Source organism: Dermacentor andersoni, chromosome 6 (assembly GCF_023375885.2).
Source record: "Dermacentor andersoni chromosome 6, qqDerAnde1_hic_scaffold, whole genome shotgun sequence".
Classification (NCBI taxonomy): domain Eukaryota; kingdom Metazoa; phylum Arthropoda; class Arachnida; order Ixodida; family Ixodidae; genus Dermacentor; species Dermacentor andersoni.
In genome coordinates this window covers 127,345,473-127,366,981 of record NC_092819.1, presented here as the reverse complement: position 1 = coordinate 127,366,981, position 21,509 = coordinate 127,345,473, and the positions used below count along the sequence as shown (strand labels likewise).

At 44.6% G+C, this 21,509-nt stretch overlaps 1 protein-coding gene across 1 annotated transcript in view; it reads right to left on the bottom strand.

Moving 5' to 3' along the window:
• LOC140219108 (gastric triacylglycerol lipase-like) overlaps nucleotides 1-21,509 on the bottom strand; it is a 222,559-nt gene that overhangs the window by 21,063 nt on the left and 179,987 nt on the right. The window contains exons 3-5 of the mRNA XM_072288992.1: nucleotides 17,079-17,190; nucleotides 16,521-16,671; nucleotides 10,417-10,509 (exon numbers count right to left, since the gene is read on the bottom strand). Of these exons, the coding sequence (XP_072145093.1) occupies nucleotides 10,417-10,509; nucleotides 16,521-16,671; nucleotides 17,079-17,190 (356 nt within the window). The remainder of the gene's footprint in view (nucleotides 1-10,416; nucleotides 10,510-16,520; nucleotides 16,672-17,078; nucleotides 17,191-21,509) is intronic.

Below are 21,509 nucleotides of genomic sequence, written 5' to 3'. Positions count from 1 at the left end.
ATCAATCTGGAGAAACGCCTGGTGTCGCAACCAGCTCCTCGGCCACTCACATTCCTCGCCTGATCCCTGAAGTTATCACATATGTGAGTTTCACCATTTTATCCTTTTGTGATTTTACTCCAACATCATCTTTCCATTTCCCCACGCTCCAGTCAAGACTCTACGGAACCGCCTTTGTCTTCCAATCCTCAACATTGGATACTTTCATCATTTGCTGCCGCACGACTTCCCTTTCAGAAAGCTCCCTACTTTCAAGACCACCAGTTTTCTGCGTTAAATACCTCAGCTTGTCACTCTTATGACAATGCTTCGCCAGTACTCTAACAATCTGCTATGTCTTCGGCCATATGAGCGCAGCAGACTGCTCTCCTGTGCGCGCGGCAAGCCTTCACTTCAGCTTCAATTAATTTCTTACCCGGACATGTTTTCTTTTATTTTAGCAATGACTGCTAAGATAAAACCTCCGTTCCAAAGCACCTCATATAGCGGCTATACGAGTACATATTGTTGCCATACGTATTGAGTTTTGGCTTCTGAACGGACGACCACACGAAATGAAATCAGCAAGGTGCATGTCCAAAATATTGTCCTATCATGTCCTTTTTATACCTCTCTCCTTTAGTGATAAGTCACGCTACCCTGCCATATTAATGAATGAAAGATATTCTCGTGACCTAAAAGAATTATGGGATTTATGTGCCAAAATCACTTTCTCATTATGAGACACGCCGTAATGGAGGACTCCGAAAATTTTGACCACCTGGTGTTCTTTAACGTGCACCTAAATCTAAGTACACGTGTGTTTTCGTATTTCCCCCCATCGAAATGCGGCCGCCGTGGCCGGGATTCGATCCCGCGACCTTGTGCTCAGCATCCTAAAACAGTGGCCACTGAGCAACCACGGCGGGTACAAGACCTAATCGAGTCCACGGCCATCGCCAGTCGTGTTTTTGTGAAAGGACAGCACTTTGCAGTTTTCTGACGTCTCCTCAGCAAGTTACAGAAAATTAATATCCTGCACTGAGGACGCACACGTTGGTTTTCATTCTGTTACGTGATTTACGTGATTCTGTTGCGTGATTACGGACAGGCCACCATTGGCATATGAACCTGGCAACGTTTAACGCTGGAACGTTATCTACTGAGGCGAGTCTAGCAGTGCTATTGGAGGAATTAGAGGGCAGTAAATGGGATATATTAGGGCTCAGTGAAGTTAGGAGGCCAAAAAAAGCATATACAGTGCTGAAAAGCGGGCACATCCTGTGCTACCGGGGCTTAGCGGAGAGACGAGAACTAGGAGTCGGATTCCTGATTATTCACAATATAGCTGGTAACATTCAGAAATTCTATAGCATTAACGAGAGGGTGCAGGTCTTGTTGTGAAACTTAATAAGAGGTACAAAATGAAGGTTGTACAGGTCTACGCCCCTACGTCCAGTCATGATGACCAGGAAGTCTAAAGCTTCTATGAAGACGTGGAATCGGCGATGGGTAGAGTGAAAACAAAATACACTGTACATGGGTGACTTCAATGCCAAGGTAGGCAAAAAGGAGGCTGGAGACAAGGCAGCCTATACCTATGGCATAGGCATTAGGAATAGCAGGGGAGAGGTATTAGTAGAGTTTGCGGAACAGAATATTATGCGGATAATGAATACCTTCTTCCGCAAGCGGGATAGCCGAAAGTGGACGGGGAGGAGACCGAACGGCGAGACTAGAAATGAAATAGACCTCATACTCTGCGCTAACCCTGGCATCATACAAGATGTGGACGTGCTCGGCAAGGTGCGCTGCAGTGACCACAGGATGGTAAGAACTCGAATTAGCCTAGACCTGAGGAGGGAACGGAAGAAACTGGTACATAAGAAGCCGATAAATGAGTTAGTGGTAAGAGGGAAAATAGAGGAATTCCAGATCAAGCTACAGAACAGGTTTTCGGCTTTAACTCGGGAAGAGGACCTTAGTGTTCAAGCAATGAACGACAATCTTGCGGGCATCATTAAGGAGTGTGCAATAGATGTCGGTGGTAACTCCGTTAGACAGGATACCAGTAAGCTATCGCAGGAGACGGAAGATCTGATCAAGAAACGTCAATGTATGAAAGCCTCTAACCCTACAGCTAGCATAGAACTGGCAGAACTTTCGAAGTTAATCAACAAGCGTAAGACAGCTGACATAGGAAAGTATAATATGGATAGAATTGAACATGCTCTCAGGAACGGAGGAAGTCTAAAAGCAGTGAAGAAGAAACTAGGAATTGGCAAGAATCATATGTATGCGTTAAGAGACAAAGCCGGCAATATGATTACTAATATGGATGAGATAGTTCAAGTGGCTGAGGAGTTCTTTAGAGATTCATACAGTACCAGTGGCACCTACAACGATAATGGAAGAGAGAATAGTCTAGAGGAATTTGAAATACCACAGGTAACGCCGGAAGAAATAAAGAAAGCCTTGGGAGCTATGCAAAGGGAGAAGGCAACTGGGGAGCATCAGGTAACAGCAGATTTGCTGAAGGATGGTGGGCAGATTGTTCTAGAGAAACTGGCCACCCTGTATACGCAATGCCTCATGACCTCGAGCGTACCGGAATCTTGGAAGAACGCTAACATAATTCTAATCTATAAGAAAGGGGACCCCGAGGATTTGAAAATTTATTGACCGATCAGCTTACTGTCAGTTGCCTGCAAAGTATTTACTAAGGTAATCGCAAATAGAATCAGGAACACCTTAGACTTCTGTCAAACAAAGCACGAGGCAGGAATCCGCAAAGGCTACTCAACAATAGACCATATTCACACTATCAATCAGGTGATAGAGAAATGTGCAGAATATAACCAACCCTTATATATAGCTTTCATTGATTACGAGAAAGCGTTTGATTCTGTCGAAACCTTAGCAGTCATGGAGGCATTACGGAATCAGGGTGTAGACGAGCCGTAAGTAAAAATAATGAAAGATATCAATAGCGGCTCCACAGCCACCGTAGTCCTCCATAAAGAAAGCAACAAAATCCCAATAAAGAAAGGCGTGAGGCAGGGAGATACGATCTCTTCAATGCTTTCACAGCGTGTTTACAGGAGGTATTCAGAGACCTGGATAGGAAGAATTGGGGTTAAGAGTTAATGGAGAATACCTTATTAACCTGCGATTTGCTGATGTTATTGCCTTGCTTAGCAACTCGGGGGACCAACTGCAATATATGCTCACTGACCTGGAGAGGCAAAGCAGAAGGGTGGGTCTAAAAATTAATCTGCAGAAAACTAAAGTAATCTTTAACAGTCTCGCAACAGAACAGCAGTTTACGATAGGTAGCGATGCACTGGAAGTGATAAGGGAGAACATCTACTTAGGGCAGGTAGTGACGGCGGATCTAGATTATGAGATGGAAATAATCAGAAGAATAAGAATGGGCTGGGGTGCGTTTTTCAGGCATTCTAAGATCATTAAAAATTAAATTATGGGGTTTTACGTGCCAAAACCACTTTATGATTATGAGGCACGCCGTAGTGGAGGACTCCGGAAATTTCGACCAGCTGGGGCTCATTAACGTGCACCTAAATCTAAGTACACGGGTGTTTTCGCATTTCGCCCCCATCGAAATGCGGCCGCCGTGGCCGGGATTCGATCCCGCGACCTCGTGTTCAGCAGCCTAACACCATAGCCACTGAGAAACCACGGCGAGTTCTGAGATCATGAACAGCAGGTTGCCATTATCCCTCAAGGGAAAAGTGTATAATGGCTGCGTCTTACCAGTACTCACCTACGGGGCAGAAACCTGGAGGCTTACGAAAAGGGTTCTGCTGAAATTGAGGACGACGCAACGAGCTATGGAAATAAAAATGTTGGGTGTAACTTTAAGGGATAAGAAAAGAGCAGATTGGGTGAGGGAACAAACGCGACGTAATGACATCTTAGTTGAAATCAAGAAAAAGAAATGGGCATGGGCAGGACATTTAATGAGGAGGGAAGATAACCGATGGTCATTAAGGGTTACGGACTGGATTCCAAGGGAAGGGAAGCGTAGCAGGGGGCGGCATAAAGTAAGGTGGGCGGATGAGATTAAGAAGTTTGCAGGGACGACATGGCCACAATTAGTACATGAGCGGGGTTGTTGGAGTAGTATGGGAGAGGCCTTTGCCCTGCAGTTGGCGTAACCAGGCTGATGATGATGATGATGATGATGATGATGATGATGATGATGATGATGATGACGACGACGTGATTTTTCGCCCACATTACTACGCTCGTGCAACCAGCAGACCGCAGTTGACGGGGTGCGCAGCGAGAATATGCCTGTGCAAGTTCAGAGGGATGCCTTTTCACTTGTGCCATGGCCATGCGACCATTTAGTGCCCCGTGGACTCTACTCTGCGAACACCTAAACGGCCAATGAACCCATATTATCCTGACATGGATCGTTTCTCCGCTAACATTTCGTAGCTATGTTCAGGTGTCCTGATCAATTATGGCCGTTCCCCGCGTAGCCGGCCATAAATGTATTTAATCGAAATGCCACTTTTCACTGCTTGAATTACCAATCCCAGGTCACCTTGTCAATGCGGCAGGTGTTCAACGTGGTCCTGCGAAATTTGCTGCTATTCGGGATAAATTCCTGTATCACGCTCATACAGCGACGTTAGCAGTTTTGTAGAATAGTGTACACATTTTCGCCATTTCGCCGCTGTACCTGAACGCACATACCCAAAACAAGTTCCTCAAGAACAGTGCATTTTTTCCTAGGGCTAATGGCAAGCGGATGAATTGTCTATACTCTTGGAGCTCCCGTAATCATCAGCAGTGTTTGGCCATTTGACCCCTCAGCTCCCACAAAATTCAAATACTGATGCGAATGGCCACGGGATCGGTGCTGCTCTGTGGATTGTGTCATAGCGTATGCCAGCAGCCTGCTTTCATTGCTTGAGCAAAATGATTTCCGAAGAAAAGAAGTGCCTCGCCATCATATGCATTATCGCCAAATTCCGCCCTCACCTGGACGTCTGAAGGTTTTTTCTTATCACTGATAATTACGGACTGGTCGGGTTAACGTTGCTGAAATATTTTGTGGGTCATGTCAATCACGGATTCTTATTAAGTACTCGTCTGCAGTCATCTACAAGTCTGGTAACTTGCATCGAGATGAGTTGTCGAGGCGTGCTATTGGACCTGCCGACATTGGCGGGTATGCTTCCGCTCCTCTGTCCAATTTGGAATTTCTTCCCATTTTTCAAGATCAGCGCCGTGAATCCGACTTTCGTTACCTAACCCAATCTTTTCCCAATCTCACTTTTTCCTTCGTATATTTTTAATGTAAGTCCGAATTTTATATCGCCTTAACGGCCGCTACGACAGGCCTAGGTGTGTGATGATCATTCCGTTCAGGGAGCGGTACTATGTCCTTCTAAGGATTTCACAACGCGCCTATAGCCAAGTTGTGAAACCTGGTGTCCCACGTGCTTGGACCCTCCTTAGACGCCGTTTACACTAGGCTGGTATTTACCCCTCTGTTAAACAGTAGAAGAGTAGCCTCGAACACTAATATTCCTGAAAGATATCAGCAATTCTTCCCAACAGTCTCGCACAGATTATTCTCGGTCGTGCGGAGGTCCACACGATGAGTCCTATTCCTCTGTCAGCGTAAGAAAAGAAGTGGAAGACCATGCCCAATAACCATCCACGTGGCATGGAATTAGCCGCATTATTCCGACTAACTGCAATACTAATTTCACCGGCTTACTTCCTAAGGACGTAATTTTGGACAGTGAAGCCAAGAGGCAGCTCTTGACTAATGACGTAAAGCGGTAGCTGCTGACTAATTTTGCAGATAATTTCTTGCACAAGGAAAAATCTTAGTGAAGAAAGAGTGAGGAAAGACATTCTTCACTCGTGCTCTATTTGTCAGAGGCATGCCATCATGTGCTAGTAGCAGATAACTGCACAGAATGCATCAACTGGTAGATATTCTCTAGATGTGCATTTCCATCCGCAGTAGTCGTTGGGATAACTCCTTGGCAGTAAAGATGCAAGGTTTTTCCTCATCTCTATCGAAGAAAGATGTTTTTCTTCTCCTCTTGGGCGTCCAAGACACACCGCCAGAGACGGTCTACGCAAGTACAGAGTAGTGCCGTTAAGGATAGCCGCGATAAGCTGGGTGCTTCAGATGGATGAAAGCGCACATGGATGAAGCGTGAAGGCATTTTGTACTTACAACTTTTTCAACAAAATACAAATGGGGAAGAAAGACGGAACTTGAACAAATAGGGCGACCCGATATCGGCAGAGCAGATCGTGCACCTCACTTCAAGTTGAGGTTAGAAGTTCTTAGTCAGGGCAACGGAACTACGATTTCTATCCCTTGGTGACCCGCCACAAACATTTACAGCCCATTTCCCACGGAGTGGCTTTGAACTTGGTCCGCCGGCATACCAATTGTGTAAGATAATCGCAGTGTAACAGGTCCGCGGGCTATTCAAGCATTGCCCGTTGTCCATGCACCGTTTCCTTTACCACAGTTTAAGGTCTTTGCTCCTCTCTATAGAACAACATACAAAAGGCGCAACAGGGAAAGGGTTACAAATGCATAGCAATCGTATCCCGCCCAAAGCCGCAGAGCCCGGCACAATAGGCACAGTATAATACTAATAAACAGGCCGCACCTGCAAGCTAAGGCGGCAGAGTAATTGACCTGTGCTGTATAGTGCCGTCCCCGCTCCTATGTGCGCGCACCCTATGGAAAAACGGATAGCGCATTAGCGTAGTAATTGCGCGCTGTAAGTCGATGACCCCTCTGAAAGCGGCCCTTTAGACTAACGGACACTTGTCAAGCAAACACTTGCTCAGTAAGAGGTTCCTATGATGGTCGATTGGCCACGGTCTCGCAAAAGTCGCACTTTCGCCCTAAATGCGACACATTAGTAGACAGTTATACGAACTAAGTATAGCAGTTTTATTGGCTGCATAAACTTGGAAACATTCGCTTACTAAATGAATTAACAAGTATGCTGTCTGTGCGCACACTCAAAGATGAATACATCACACTCGATGACCGCGGACGGGCTGTAAGAACGCTGGTGTGAGGAAGCGCAGCAGCAGCAGCGAGCGAACTAATTCGTGCTGCCTATCGCTTCAACGCCAAAAGCGGCGAGAAAACCGCGCACTAAGGCATGAGTGGTCTGCAGATCGCTTTCAAGATAGGGCGCGGGCAAAAGCGCGCCGCTGCCCAAAGTACGCAGTTGCTCGTGGCAAAGTAGCCTCCCATCCCCGTCTCCTGCGGTGCACCCCCCCCCCCCCCCAACTTTCCTCTGTTTTGCGCGCGAGATTAAGCCGCGGTCGTCAGTTCGCCTTACGCAGTTGCTGCCGCAGTTGCTGCCGGCGCCCAACACGTCCCCACCCCTTCCATCCTCCCACGGCCTTTCGCGCGACGGGAGGCGGCGTGTGCGCTCTCCGCGTTCCTCCTTCTTGCGCGCCTGATTGAGCCACGATCTTCGCCTCCCTTCTCATGCTCTCCCTCGCGCATACAGCAAACGTCAAGCGGCGATGATGTTATCGCGTGTATTTTATACGGAACATCACGGCGAATCCCAGAAGTGCGCCTGGTATGTTCATATAATTCCTGTCGCAATAAAACGCATTTCCACAACTGTCACAGTCGGAACACTGCGAGGACATCAGGCGCGAGTGGCCGTCACAGAACTCTTTCGCTGTCAGAGCGACTGCACGAGATGGAAGTGACGAAACACTGATATTCATACTTCTTATGGTCAGTTCTGTGCACTAATGCGCGCTAATCGCGTCGTCATGCAGCCCCCATGTCTGCTCCGTGCCAGCCGGCTCTCATGTATACATCTGATGATCAGTAATTGCATTCGTCATGCTTGAACCCGCCTTGAAGCGCCAATGGCTATTAGCCAAAACACCGGCTATCAAAACATTTTCTTCAACTAACCCAACAGCCAGTTTCGCCACTGGACTGCCGGTTGCTGTCGCTCTTGCACTTGAACGTTTATGTCTGTGAGTCCATAGCAGTGGCAGACACGGCTCGTCAAAGATCTCGCTGTTGGCTCTTGCCTTCGTAAGTACCACAGAAGCGTCTGCACGATCTTCATAGCTATAGCTCGTCCATTATAGTCCTGGCTTCCTCCCATGGTCACCCTCCCGCACGGCTTCGTCTCGGCGAAAACCTGCTGTCGGGCAACCATGGTTTTCCAGCCTCGTGGGAGACAAGTCCCATAGGAAATGGCTCCAGCTGCCCCACATTGTTGTTCGCCTACCCGCACCCAGACAGTGAAATCACTAGGCTCAAGCCGTACGTTTCCATCGAAGGCGCCTCCTCTTCGTAAGCGCGGTGGGGTTTTCCAGTGGTGGGAGGGAGGGGGGGACAGTGCCGCAAGGCAATTAGGCTAACCGGCTGAGATGAAAACGTTCGGGCAGTCACGGGGACCAGACGTAAGTAAGGGGTTCTGTTTCCTGATATCTTTTCCACATAAATTTGATATTTGCTTTTCCCTGCGCTACACTATTTTTTAATGCGAAACCATAAAATGGCCGAACTGAGCGCAAAGGGCAGTGGTGCCTGTAACAGCGAAACGGCAACTAAATTCTCATTGGCTTGGACTTGACGTCACTCGCTTGCCTCGACGGAGCAGAACGAGCGAATAGGAACACCTGCAGGGGCCGTGGTGCGTCATACGTTGCGTGAGGGGAGAGCTCATCGCCCCAACGCCACATCATCAGCGCGCCTCGACCGCGCAGATAGGCGACGTCGGCGTGGCGATGCTTTGTCACGCACTATGCATGCTCCACCGTACTCGCTCCGGCGCGCGATTCTCTTCTCCACCTCCAGGCTCCTTACTTTTCCGCCGCTCGCTTCCCTCGCAGCGACACACATAATACTGCCCATTTCACAGACGGGAAAGTACGCTTGCGCGTACATTAGACAGTTTGATTAGACATATTAAAAAGTTTAAGCAAGTGGTTTGCTCTCCGTTCCATACAAACACCACTGTATTAAATCCGGTGTCGCACGCCCACAACTTATCAGCAGCATCGCTAGTTCTTTCACGCAATATGTTCAGGCCAGCTGCGGCAGGTAGAGCGCTTCCATATTTCCCCTGCAGAACCTATTAACCTGAGCGCGACGGTGCGTCCGTTTGAGTAGGCTGTGTTTACAGTCATCTGCACTGCGAACCCTTGGCGTCTCTTGAGTTGTCACAACGCTGGTTGGCACAGACCTTGCCCACGATATACCAGGAGGGTAGTGACGATGGCAAAAAACGCGCCATGGGCGTCCATGTAATTGTTATCCCAATATAACATTTGTAGAGATTCATGCTAATGTAGCACAGTGTCAGAAAGCACTTGTATAAAAATGATCGTGCGGTGCAATGGCAAATGCTGTCCTACTGTCTTTTGTTGTAACGTGGTAAACACAAGGCCTATGACGAAAATATAGCCGCTTTATTATGCAGGGTGTTTCACGTAAGCAGAACTAAAGATTTAAAAAATAGTGGTTAGCCGCAGCTGAATGAAACCAAAGGCACATGGTTTGCCGTCATGTGGTGCTCCTTGGAGTATTCTTTTACATTCCGCCTAATTAGATAATGAACTAGTATTAATTATGTAAAATAATTAATATTCGCTTTGGGACCAAGTGCGTTTCGTAGCGCTGTATAAGGGGTTCTGAAAGGACCGATCAGATTTTCTATGGCAGCCGAATAAAACCAACGGATATACGTTCGTTTTATTCAGCAGCGGCTAACCACATTGTAAAATCCTTGGTACATGTTGCCTGGAACACCCTGTATATAGGCCCATAAATGAACATACCTCGCATTAGCTAATAGCTACCTCAAACTTCTTTAATATAGAGAGATTTATAAAACCACCAGGGAACATATTCCGGTGCTTCGTTGTAAATATGGCCTTGATTGCGAAACACAGGAAAGGATCTTTCTTTAGTTGGGCTAGAACCACATGAGCACGAAGGAAGGCGTGGTGGACACAGTCGCAAATCACGGATTATGTTTTCCTGAAAAGGTACAGGATTTTATGGGCAGCACCCATTTCAATCACCAGCTGGCAGTGCACAAAGAAATTAGCGCAAACAAAAACAAAAGGAAACACATTACTAAAAACATACAAAACCATGAACTGGCTTTCTTGTCAGCCAATCCATTTGTCACTTGTGCTCATTAGATAAACACTCTCGATCTCGTCTATGCAATAGACCACTGAACCTCATACTTTGGATTCGACCGCCCAATACGACCAGGTTTAACTTTTTCTGGAGAAAAACTTCCATCTATATGGTGTCTGAGTTGACAGAATGTTTTGCGGCAATATTTTAGGCTACAATTGTATTTTTATTTGAATTAACAGCCAATCTGGTGGCTACGAAATGTCGTTACACCGACTTACCCGAAAGACCTCGGCGAAGGGCACAAACGCATGGGAAATTGCTTTCAAGTGTCCTAGATAGGCGATGGGAGCCATGGCAAGAAATAGGCTTATCTGCGAAAAAATGTTCGTAACTTTTAGATTGGCAGTGTAATATTTTACAAATAATATGCCTAATTTTACACTAAAAACGAGCAGTTCACGACCAATGCAACACGTACTAGCAGGGATAACCCACAAACAGACAAGTTTGGCATCGTTATAAGCAGTAATGTGAAATCGCTTATTGTACCGTGGAAATATGAATTTATGAAGCCTAAACAAAGGTGATTTAACGTATCGTAAAATTACTGTACACAGAGAGTAGCAGAGAGGATTTTCAACCGGGTACTTGAATTTTCCTCAGAAGACACAAGAGTTATGAGTTCGACTCAGATTGAGCAAGCTATAGCTGAAAAAGAAATGAAAGGTTTCTCGAAATACGTGCTTTGGCAAGAAAATGCGTTTGCGCCGAAACCATGCACGTGCATATGATATTGGTGAACAACATTAAAAATTTTACGTTTACCGAAAATATAGAGCTCACTGGCGAACGCGATAATTTTTCCGCAGATTGGATATATATATATATATGTATATATAATTATTTTTTTAGCAGCGACTGTTTTTATCACGTGTGACCTTGCACCCGTCTTCACCTACGGCGCAAAGGACTCCGTGGGCGCATAGAAGTGGAAAAGACCATTTTGTTACGTGATGCAGTCTTTTGGCACAATAACATGCGGATTAACAGTATTTCTCAAATATTCAGCTGGCGATATGTGGATGGCGAAATCACGGGCGTCGGTATATTGTTTCAACATTGGTAGCATTGCTCGTAACATTCGACACGTCAGGGCGGCAACGGGATAAGGAAAGCTACAAACAAAAAGAAGGTGTTTTAACACGTGTTCTGAAGCAGCGACGTGAAGCTTCCTGGAGTGAGCATATATGGGAATCACGGTAATAGATGAGGAAAAGGACAACCGAAAGACAGTTTAAAAGTAGAAATATTACAGTTAATATCCCAATACATTTGGCCACCTGAATTGTATGGCAGTGACCTCATCTGCGGGGACATATATAAGTATCAAATCAATTATGGCTTTCTCGCCATTGGTTCAAGCACTGCACATGCCTAATATGTTTAACGTGTAAGATATTCTAGCTGTTATTGTTAGGCTAGAATAGTTATTAAGAATCTATCATAACACTTTAAATAAGGCAGAAAAAATGTCAACTTAGGGACGGCTGAAGAGGAGCTACACAGGAGCAACATGTGAGTGACTGACGCTTGCTGATTTTTTTTTTTTTTGCGACCAGAAATACTCAACGAGATTTACAGTTTTCTGCCTAGGCACGGCTATCATGTCCACAACACAAAAACGTGTTCATGAAACACACAGCATTTTATGCGCACTATATAATAGAAACTAACAAAGTTTCGAAGAAATCGCATTGCAAACGTACTTTTTCTTGCTTACTAGACCAACCTATGAAAGCTGCAGTCTCTCTGGCGTTCTAAACGCTTGCGTACAGTGCAAAAGAAGTTCAATGAACACAAACTAAAAATGTCAAAGTATTTTAAATATTCTTACATGACGAATTCAGTGGCTTTCGTATACGGCGAAATTTCTAGAGAAATCTTGTTGTGGCTATATTGCTATATAAAGAAAAGCGCGTATAAAACGAGTTGGCTGTATTCGAATTCTTGAAGAGCTCATGACCCTTGATATTGAAGAAAGTGCTCTATGCTTTTTATAAAGTTTTTGTTAAAAAGCAAGGTATTTGTGGAAAGAAATGATTGGAGAAGTTCTGAACATGCGCTATCGCACGGAGCGCCTAAAGAATGTGCTGTCAGCCCTACATTTCTCGATGCAATAACGCCATTGTTGCCCCAGGGCCTTCTGACAGCGAAACAGTGGTCGATAAAAACTTTCGATTTTCCCGTTTTAGCCTGGAAAGTTCGATTTAAGCTTTTCAACACTGATTACAGGCTGAAATGAGCCAAATTGTAATTTTTTTGTGTGTGGTATAAGCCTCTGCACAGATAAGACGGCGGTACAGCTTTCTTACCTAAAGCGCTGAAAAGATACGAGATATTGACAGTCATCTTTTGGAAACTGACTAAAGCATACACTATTTTGGAGTAGCACTGGGTAGATATATGCAACAGAGAACTTAACTACGACTGGTGGAGAAGGAAATACAGAATGCGAGACATTTTCTGCGCTTCTTGGTGGGCAAGTCATTCTGGATCCCTTTCAACACCTCGCATTCTCGCCACGCTCGGGTATTCGTTGTTAGTTTTCGAAGGTATATGACAATCAGCAGAAAACATGCTAAGCTTGATAATGATAATGAGTGTTTGTGTCTGCCTTTGTGCACAGAAGGTGACCTGGAGGACACGAATCATGGCAGAAGGGCGAGAACTATACTTATATACGGACTACGAATTCTTCCGCATATTTACACAGCATAACTGCCAACAGCGATTGACAAGGCTACTTTTAAAAGCGGGTCTCATTTGCATGCCGAATTACCCGGACATTCCGAAAGCGATCCCGTATAGAGGCGCTAAAAGCCTGAACAGTTACAAGTATGCACCCTCATGCTCAAGTGCATGTTGATATAGAAGATATGAATAGGAAATGTAAAGTTCCCCTTTATGTGACTGTCGAGCTTGCTTTACTTCAACTTGACGAAGATCAAGCACACAGAAAACAGACGCATACAGATTGGTATTGTGTTCAGAATTTGTCAGCGTGCGCGACTTCCACTCCAATCTAATGTACCAGTCTCCAGTCGTGTACAGTGTCAACTTTACCTTTTCCTCTTGACGTCACCAGCTGCAGCAGCGCTATGTGTCATACTCGATGCAGCGAAGTTCATTGCCAAAAGTGGCACATCGTCTGAGTAGCATCTACGCCGAGATATTACATATTGTAATTATTGTGTCTATTGCCGAGATGTCCTCAGAGGAGCCCCTCGTTGACATGATCTGGTATTTCACTGGGTGCCCAGCCATACGTGATTATCCGGGAAAGGCCGGGCACAAAAAATGGAAAAGCAGACCAATGAACACGGTGAAAGGCGTATCATTGCTCTTTTCAGCCAACACATAAGATACATTGCGAAGAAACTCTCCATGGAATCGTTTTTCCTAAAGACGTTCGACGATGCAAAAAAGATATCTATGCATCGCAACAAGAACTGCAATACAGACTTCTTGTTAGTTTACTCAGATACGTAGAAACATTGTTTAGTTGATTTCGGCTACGTGCGGCATTAACTAAATACTTCCTTGGTAAAATAGCGCTCGCCGAATTATTATCATGTGCCCGTGATTAACCAGATTCTGACTTCTCGCATCCGCTATGATTTGCCCGCTTGACCAGCAGAGGCCACAATTCTGTATGAAGTTCTGAACACTGACCAATCAAATGCTATCTTTAAAGACTTTTCTTGGACCTGACCTTCTCTAGACATCGCAAGCAGGGAATTACATGGTATGGGGCGAATTTTCTTGTTTTGTTTCCTACACGATTTTTCTTTCTACTGAGTCTGAGTGTGCACTTTGTACATTAAGTGTGATATTACGCCATGCAATAGTGTACTCTTCTTTTTGCAGCTTAATCAGTACTTTCTCTAGTAAATTTTATCGCTAATATTGCCTTCCCGCTGTAGTGATAATAGTTTACGACCTGATCTCCCCGCTAAATCTATCTAATATATACACAATTCTTCTGTTCTAGTCGGACGACCCAAGTAGCCATATACTTTAACTCAGAATACCGCCTAATATTTTCTCGTCTGACGAGCCATTGTTATAATAGTTTCTGTCGGTTGGCCGACGTTCTGGAAGGGCTATGAAAGTCTTTGTAGCAAGTAAGTTTGCGACCAAATCGGTAAAGCAATTAAATTGACAATCATCGCAAAGTTGTGTTCCTTACCCTACTATACACGTTTGATTTATTCAAAGATCCCATCTATACATATATATATATATATATATATATATATATATAGAACATGTTCAAAATGAAGCTTAATATTTTTCTTAAAATCAGGGACCGGGAAGCACGCGAAGAACACTTTTGCGAACAAGTTATGTGGCCAGGGGGACACGAAGTGAGATAAGAATTATCGCTGTCAGCAGCCCAATTAACTAAAATTGAGGATTTATCTGTCTCTTTGTTGACCTCAGTAAGTGAGTGTGTTTGTATTGAAAAGCTAGAGGCAGTCGTGTTTCTACGTGGTATCAGTTGGATGAATTCTTCTAGCGTGTCTGTGCTTCTAGATATCCGACTGCAAATATTAATTGTCATTTGCGTGATTACGCATGCAAGAGAGTGACGATCGGTGCACTGCTCCGCCCTGGTGTGACGCGGTTGCTGCTTGCGGCGTTTAGTCTGACAGTGGGGTGGAGGCATTGACAAGGATGATAACTGTCACCTTTCCCCTCTCGGATCGCGAAACAAAAAAATCAAAGAACCTGAAACCGCTGTCCTAACACGCGACCGCGCAGCCTGGAACGACGGCAGCCACTGCCATGCCGAGATAATGACTCGAGCGGAGAAGCCGGAGGGCAGTGCGCGTGCCTAATGATGGCTAGACGAGCTTGCATGGTCCTTGCCTGGGCTACGCAAATAAAATGACTGCTGATGGCCAAGTGCTGTAAGTTTTATCGAAATCAAGAGGAACAACTTCATGCCACACCACACTGTCATATTTTGATTTTGTCAGCCGAGAGGGGAAGGGGAAAAGTTATCATCTTCGTCTATGCATCCGGCCGTTGTCAGACCAAACGCCACATGCACCAGCCGCGTCACATCAGGCAGGACCTTTGCGCCAATCATCACAGTCTTGCATGCCTAATCATGCGAACGACGATTAAAATGTGGAGTCGGATGTCTCGGTGCACTGACATGCTAGAAGAATTCTTCCAAGTCAGACTGTGTTGAAACACGACTGCCTCTAACTTTTGAATACCAACATTTACACCTGCTGCGCTCAATAAAAAGTTAATTACAAGAATTTAGTTAATCGGGTTGCTGGCCGCGATAATTATCATCTCACTTTGTGTCCCCCTGGCCACATAACGTGTTCGCAAAGGTGGTCTTCGCGTGCCTCCCAGTGCCTAATTTTAACATAACCATAAAGCTTAATTTGTAACACCCTGTATATATATTCGAAAAAAAAAAAAATCGTTTGTCTCCGTTCGCGATATCAAGTTTTTTTCTGTTCTATAATGGTTTTGATTCCCAGCGCACAAATAGATTTGCGTCACTATGTACCAGCACGTTAAGTGCAACCACTTCTGCTGCTCTTTCTTTTGTACACCTACATTAACAGACCAAGCGTACCACAACTTCTTTCGTATTTTCTATTTGATTTCATTTTAACAGCCCCGCAAGCTTTGCGCATTAATTTTATGTAAATTTTTTGTGCACGTACTCAGTCCCGCAGTTAAAATTTTCACTATTTGTGTACTAGAGTAATCCCCAAATTGTTGTCATGAGCAATAGCAAATCTCTCCTCTTTATGCTGCTAGAAACTGTATTCTGCTCGTCAGTGTTGACAAGCACTTATCGTCTCTCTGGGGCAAATCGGTAATATGTCGAAAGCTCCACGAATGGTGCAAAAACGCGTACTTAAATGTGTTTTGAAAGAAAGCGGGACAGCAGTACTGGCGAGAGACGCGGTTCGAGACGGTCTGAATCGCTTTAACGGCTATCTTGCAATAGTAGCGACCGAAGATCAGAAACAGAGCAATGTTCTTCAGCATTAAACTGAAAATTGTCTAATAAATGGTGCGCAGTGTGGCTGAACAGGAAGCCCTCCCTTTTGGCTCCGTGTGCTCCGATACTTCTACAAGCAAAGGGGACCTCGTTGACATTCTTCAGTCGGCTCTGGATTTTTTCAAGCTGGTGACATTTCTCTGCATTCTTGTATAATTTGTCATTATTATTAAGTGAGCAGTATAGTGCCCATCCATACTACAAAGGGACTAAAACTCCGTTATTTTCGTTACATTAGGTAAAATTTGGAGACACTCTTACGGTGCACTGTAAAATGAGCTATACCTTTTTGTTGTACTCCGGCTGCTCTGCCAGAAGGCCAAACAGAACCTGGGTTCCCTGGGAAAAGCCTATGTACATCAGCCTTGTATTGTTTGTGCGACCAAGCACTCCGTCAATCATTGAGGGAGTGTCATACATAATCATCTCGTCAAAACTGCAAATAACAAAAATCGGAAAAAGTTAATATTATAAACACGGCGCCGTCTACCGTGAGCAATACGTAACGTTACACTCAATATAGGCTGAGTTAGATTGCTGCAAATGTCGCAATTAAATTTAAGGAAGGAATTTCTGTATCCCAGCAAAGATTTCTGTTCCTTGTTTGCACTAAGAACGCGTGAAAACATGAAGTGCATGCGGCACTAATAAAAGCATCTGCTTAAGGCACGCAATGCAGGCAACGAGCTTGTTCTAATTTTCGCTTTACTTAGATCACTATTTCAAATTTTCGCAGGCAAAATTTGGCCTTGAGAAGACATGTCCGAACGAGTTCTAAATGGTCGTAATATACATGTGTATATATATATATGGCGCTCTTGAGGTGAAAAACGCTGGTCTCACCTGAAGCGCCAGAATATGGGATCAGACTTTTTGTACGTCAGATGACTGGTGTACTCGTTGCCTCGCAAATTGCCAAGCCAGACATCATAACCAGCATCGGCGAGCACAAATCCTGTGCGGAGACAGTTTTAAAAAACGCGAGCACACCTCCTCAAAACGTTAGAACAGAAAGAAAATTAACACGGTACCACGTCTAATAACTAGTATGCAATAGCAAAGTTTTCCGATTGAAGAGAAGCATTATCCAGAAACTGGGACTGCACTGAAAAAACGCTGCAAATGTGGTAGCCGTGTGGTAGCTATTGTACATCAGCCGGGATCTGTCGATTTTTGCATTGCAAGAAATGCGCCATAAGCGCTTTACTCGCACTTTGCAACGAGATTTCAGCACTTATAGAGCTTATCACGCTTGAACTACATTTGTTGCTTTCAAAGCGACGTAATCTTTGCGAACCATCCCGCAGTTTCCTGACCGTGCCTGCCGCTTGCTGCTGCTACTGCTGCTGCTACTGCTGCTGCTGCTGCTGCTAGGGATGGTTGATTTGTTATATTATTCGGTTAACGATTAATCATTCACCATTTTACCCTTTACTCGATTATTCTTTTTCGATGCATGGTGTTTCATCGGTCAGTTGAATAATCGAATTTTCTGCCTGGCACATTTAAAAAGGTTGAAACACAGCTATCTACTTTTGTAGGACCCTATCTAAATGTTTGATAGATGGAACAGTTCTAGAAACAACTGCACAAACCTTTGGTCAAGCGTAATATTTAACTTGCTAGACTAAACGGAGTTGGCACTAGTGGCTTTTGAAAAGATAAACAACGTGTGGTATAAAATGGCACTTAGCGTACAATTAAATAAGATACACGACACTAGTGAACCCCAATACAGTACAGTTGAAAGAGACATAAGAAAAAATGGTAAAATTGCAAGATGAAGTCCAACAGAAATATGCAAAAAAATTTCAATATGCACAGAGAAAATGGAAATTACCGGTTCCGGATCTTAAACCACATGCTCTTTTCTACAGGGCGAAGGAATGTCAATTGCCTGCGATGTTTGGGTAAAAGCGAGACCATGTTTGAATGGCTACACAACCAGGCTTGCGAGAATAGATGCTTGTACGCAATAGATTTGCTGGAATCGACGTGAACTTCATCGCTATTTGAACCTACATGCTGCAAACCAGGGGCATGCTGTGCCGCGTTTCTAGTGGACTATAGTACGCCTGTAGTATAATTGAAATCAAGAAATTGTCAACAGACGTGAAAGGTGTCAGTATTTGCGTATCTCGTAGCTTAAAGGTAACAATATTATAAGTGAGTGAGGATCAAGTCGCTTAAGAACGAGGCACTATAGGTGAGCCCATACAAACTTCTCTCTTTTTCGTGAAGCACTTCACAGTTCCACTTAGCAAGCGTTGACCAGAAATATAGCCGCAGCATGTCCAAGTATCCTAGAACACTTACACCTCATTTGCTTTAGAACTCCACAACACCTTATTCAAAAATACAATCTTTAATACAAGAAAGCAATTCGTTGTGCGCCAGTGAGTAATATATATATATATATATATATATGATAACTATCTACAGAACGCTCCCAAATGTTCTGATTTTGGAGGTGCTGAGTTAGTTGCGGCAACTTATACACATTATACGGTAATATACGGGTAACATCAATATGTCTTGCGAGTGGAGCCGACAATTTTCTGCCATGTACCACTTCAGAATTCGTTGCACGAAATGACACATCAGATTTGAGCGTTCTTGAAGAAAAGAAAAATATGTCGAACACAGGCTTATTCTTCTTAGCAACAATCTGCAAATTTAGCTAAATTAAGCTTGTTGCAGAGATATTCCGCCCTAGATTTTGCATCCTTTAGGATGACATCAGATCACTTTTCATCTACTGAATCAGTGGCCGTCTTAGCATTGAAAACAAAAGGACTATTATGCGAAGCTCTAAAAACCTTTTCCTTGTCAAAAAACACAACACGAATGCAATTCCACTTAAGGTATTACACTGCTTTCTTTGTTGGGACGTCGCTAGTTACATGTGTGTAAAACGAAAACCACATCAACTGACAGACACCTGTTACGTGTTTGGACAGGAAATCACAATGTCTGATGTTATACTTTTGTTTCGCTTTCGAAAGCGTGCGTGTGATGCTTCCTGTTATATATTTATAATAATTCCAGTTTTTCGGACGCTGGTGGTGTTGAAGCTTTTTTTTTCCACGCAGCTTTTATCGTACTATACTCTCCCGTGCCGTCGTCATTCAATCATTTGTTTGGGGTATCGCTTTTACTCGATTGCTTCACAAACTTAAGTAGTTTTCATGAATTCTCAAATGCCGAGCACAAACTGTCAGCCTCTACATTACAACTCATATGTTGCATTGAACTAAAAGCTTCTTAAAAACGGGTATAGTTATTAAGTGTTCTCTCACGTAAGTCCCGAGAGCTTAGTGGGTGTACGACTTTTAACATACTAGCAGCATATTGTTGACGGTGTGCTCATTGCATTCAGTCATTTTTGGAGCCAAGCGCGTATTGCGTCTCTAGAGGGATACCACGCGTGAGCATTTTAGGCGTCGCTTTTCACAGACTTACCACTTGCTAATGCGGGCCGAACTCTAGAAGTTAATGATTGCGCACCATACACCAAGGCAGACTCGTCACAGTTAATGAAATTTGTGCGCATTATAGACGCCAACGTCTAACATATCCACCTCTCTCTCTGCCTATAGTACGCGCCACAAATAAATATTGAGGCGCCCACTATAGAATCGTACTTTTCTTACTGCTCTACCGTTGCACTTATTCTTTGCAGCCACACACCCAACACCCAAGTATCGCTTAGGCTTTGTCTACATAGCAGCATATAGCAATGTCCCATCAGATCCCCCGTCCCTGCTGGGACGGGAGAACATACACATACCTCTCTTTATCCGCCCCTACGCTTTTCTTCAAAAAAAAGAAAACAAAGTTTATTCTTTCATACGTCGTCGACATCTGGACAGCCCAGCAATGGGAGTGGTGCCGTAGTGTAAAAGCGCCTGAAGTGTAATTGCTATAGTATTAAAATAAAATAAACACCTGGTATATGAGTAAGCGAAAGCCCACATCAATTAGGAACATTTGGTAAATTTATGCAATAGAAATCCTTCTCAATCCGCACTCTTCAAATCAACAGGCCGGACATCAGAGATGAGCTAAACTGTAAACAAGCGCTTCCAAATGTCCCTTCTTCCTTTGTTATTATTCTGAGGCTTTCTTGGGTGGCTGGAGCTTACTTTTGATAATCTGATTAGCTGGTGCTTCGGTGGCCTATTGTTCCAAGGTATGATCAGTCTGTCAACATGAGAAATGCCTTGTCCCGGAGGCAATTTACAGCGTGTGGTACGCGTGTGCTTCTTGCCTATATACGACTTGCTGTGGCCTTTGACAAACTTCCATTTGAAGGTGACACCAGTAGTGGGGGCTAGAATAGCCAAGTTATCTTCACTGAAACTTTGTTCTTTAATGTTACAAGGGAGGGAGACGAACACCCGAGAATAACAGTTGGTGCGTAGTGTTTCAAGGGGAATAATTTATTGCGATAGCAATTATAAGGACACTAAAGACGCATTTTTGCCGTCGGTGTTGCCGTGATGTTCTGTTTAATGTCCAAGGGCAAAAAGCCGTCGCCGCGCGTCGTATGCTGTATGTGCGAGTGGAATCACTTGAGGGAATCTGTGGATCGAGGCTCAGTCTGGCGCGCGCGGAGGAGGAAAGCGGAGAGCAAACGCGCCGGCTTCCGAAGCGCAAAAGGCCGTGGGGGACGGAGGGAAGGGGGGTGGCGCTGTGCTCCAGCAGCAACATCGTATTTGGCGCCAGGGCGCAAGGGGAACTGACGATCGCGTCTCAATCTCGCGCGCGATAACGAAGAAAGCGATGAGGCCGCGTGGGAACAAAGGAGGGCGGCTTCTACTCCGCCAGCAACTGCGTACTTTGCGGAGCGGCACGTGGTCGCACATTCTCAGATCATGAACAGCACCTTGCCGTTATCCCTCAAGAGAAAAAGTTTATAACAGCTGTGTCTTACCAGTACTCACGTACGGGGCAGAAACCTGGAAGCTTACGAAAAGGGTTCTACTTAAATTGAGGACGACGCAACGAGCTACGGAAAGAAAAATGATAGGTGTAACGTTAAGGGATAAGAAAAGAGCAGATTGGGTGAGGGAACAAACGCGAGTTAATGATATCTTAGTTGAAATCAAGAAATAGAAATGGGCATGGGCAGCACACGTAATGAGGAGGGAAGATAACCGATGGTCATTAAGAGTTACGGAATGGATTCCAAGGGAAGGAAAGCGTAGCAGAGGGCGGCAGAAAGTTAGGTGGGCGGATGAGATTAAGAAGTTTGCAGGGACAACATGGCCA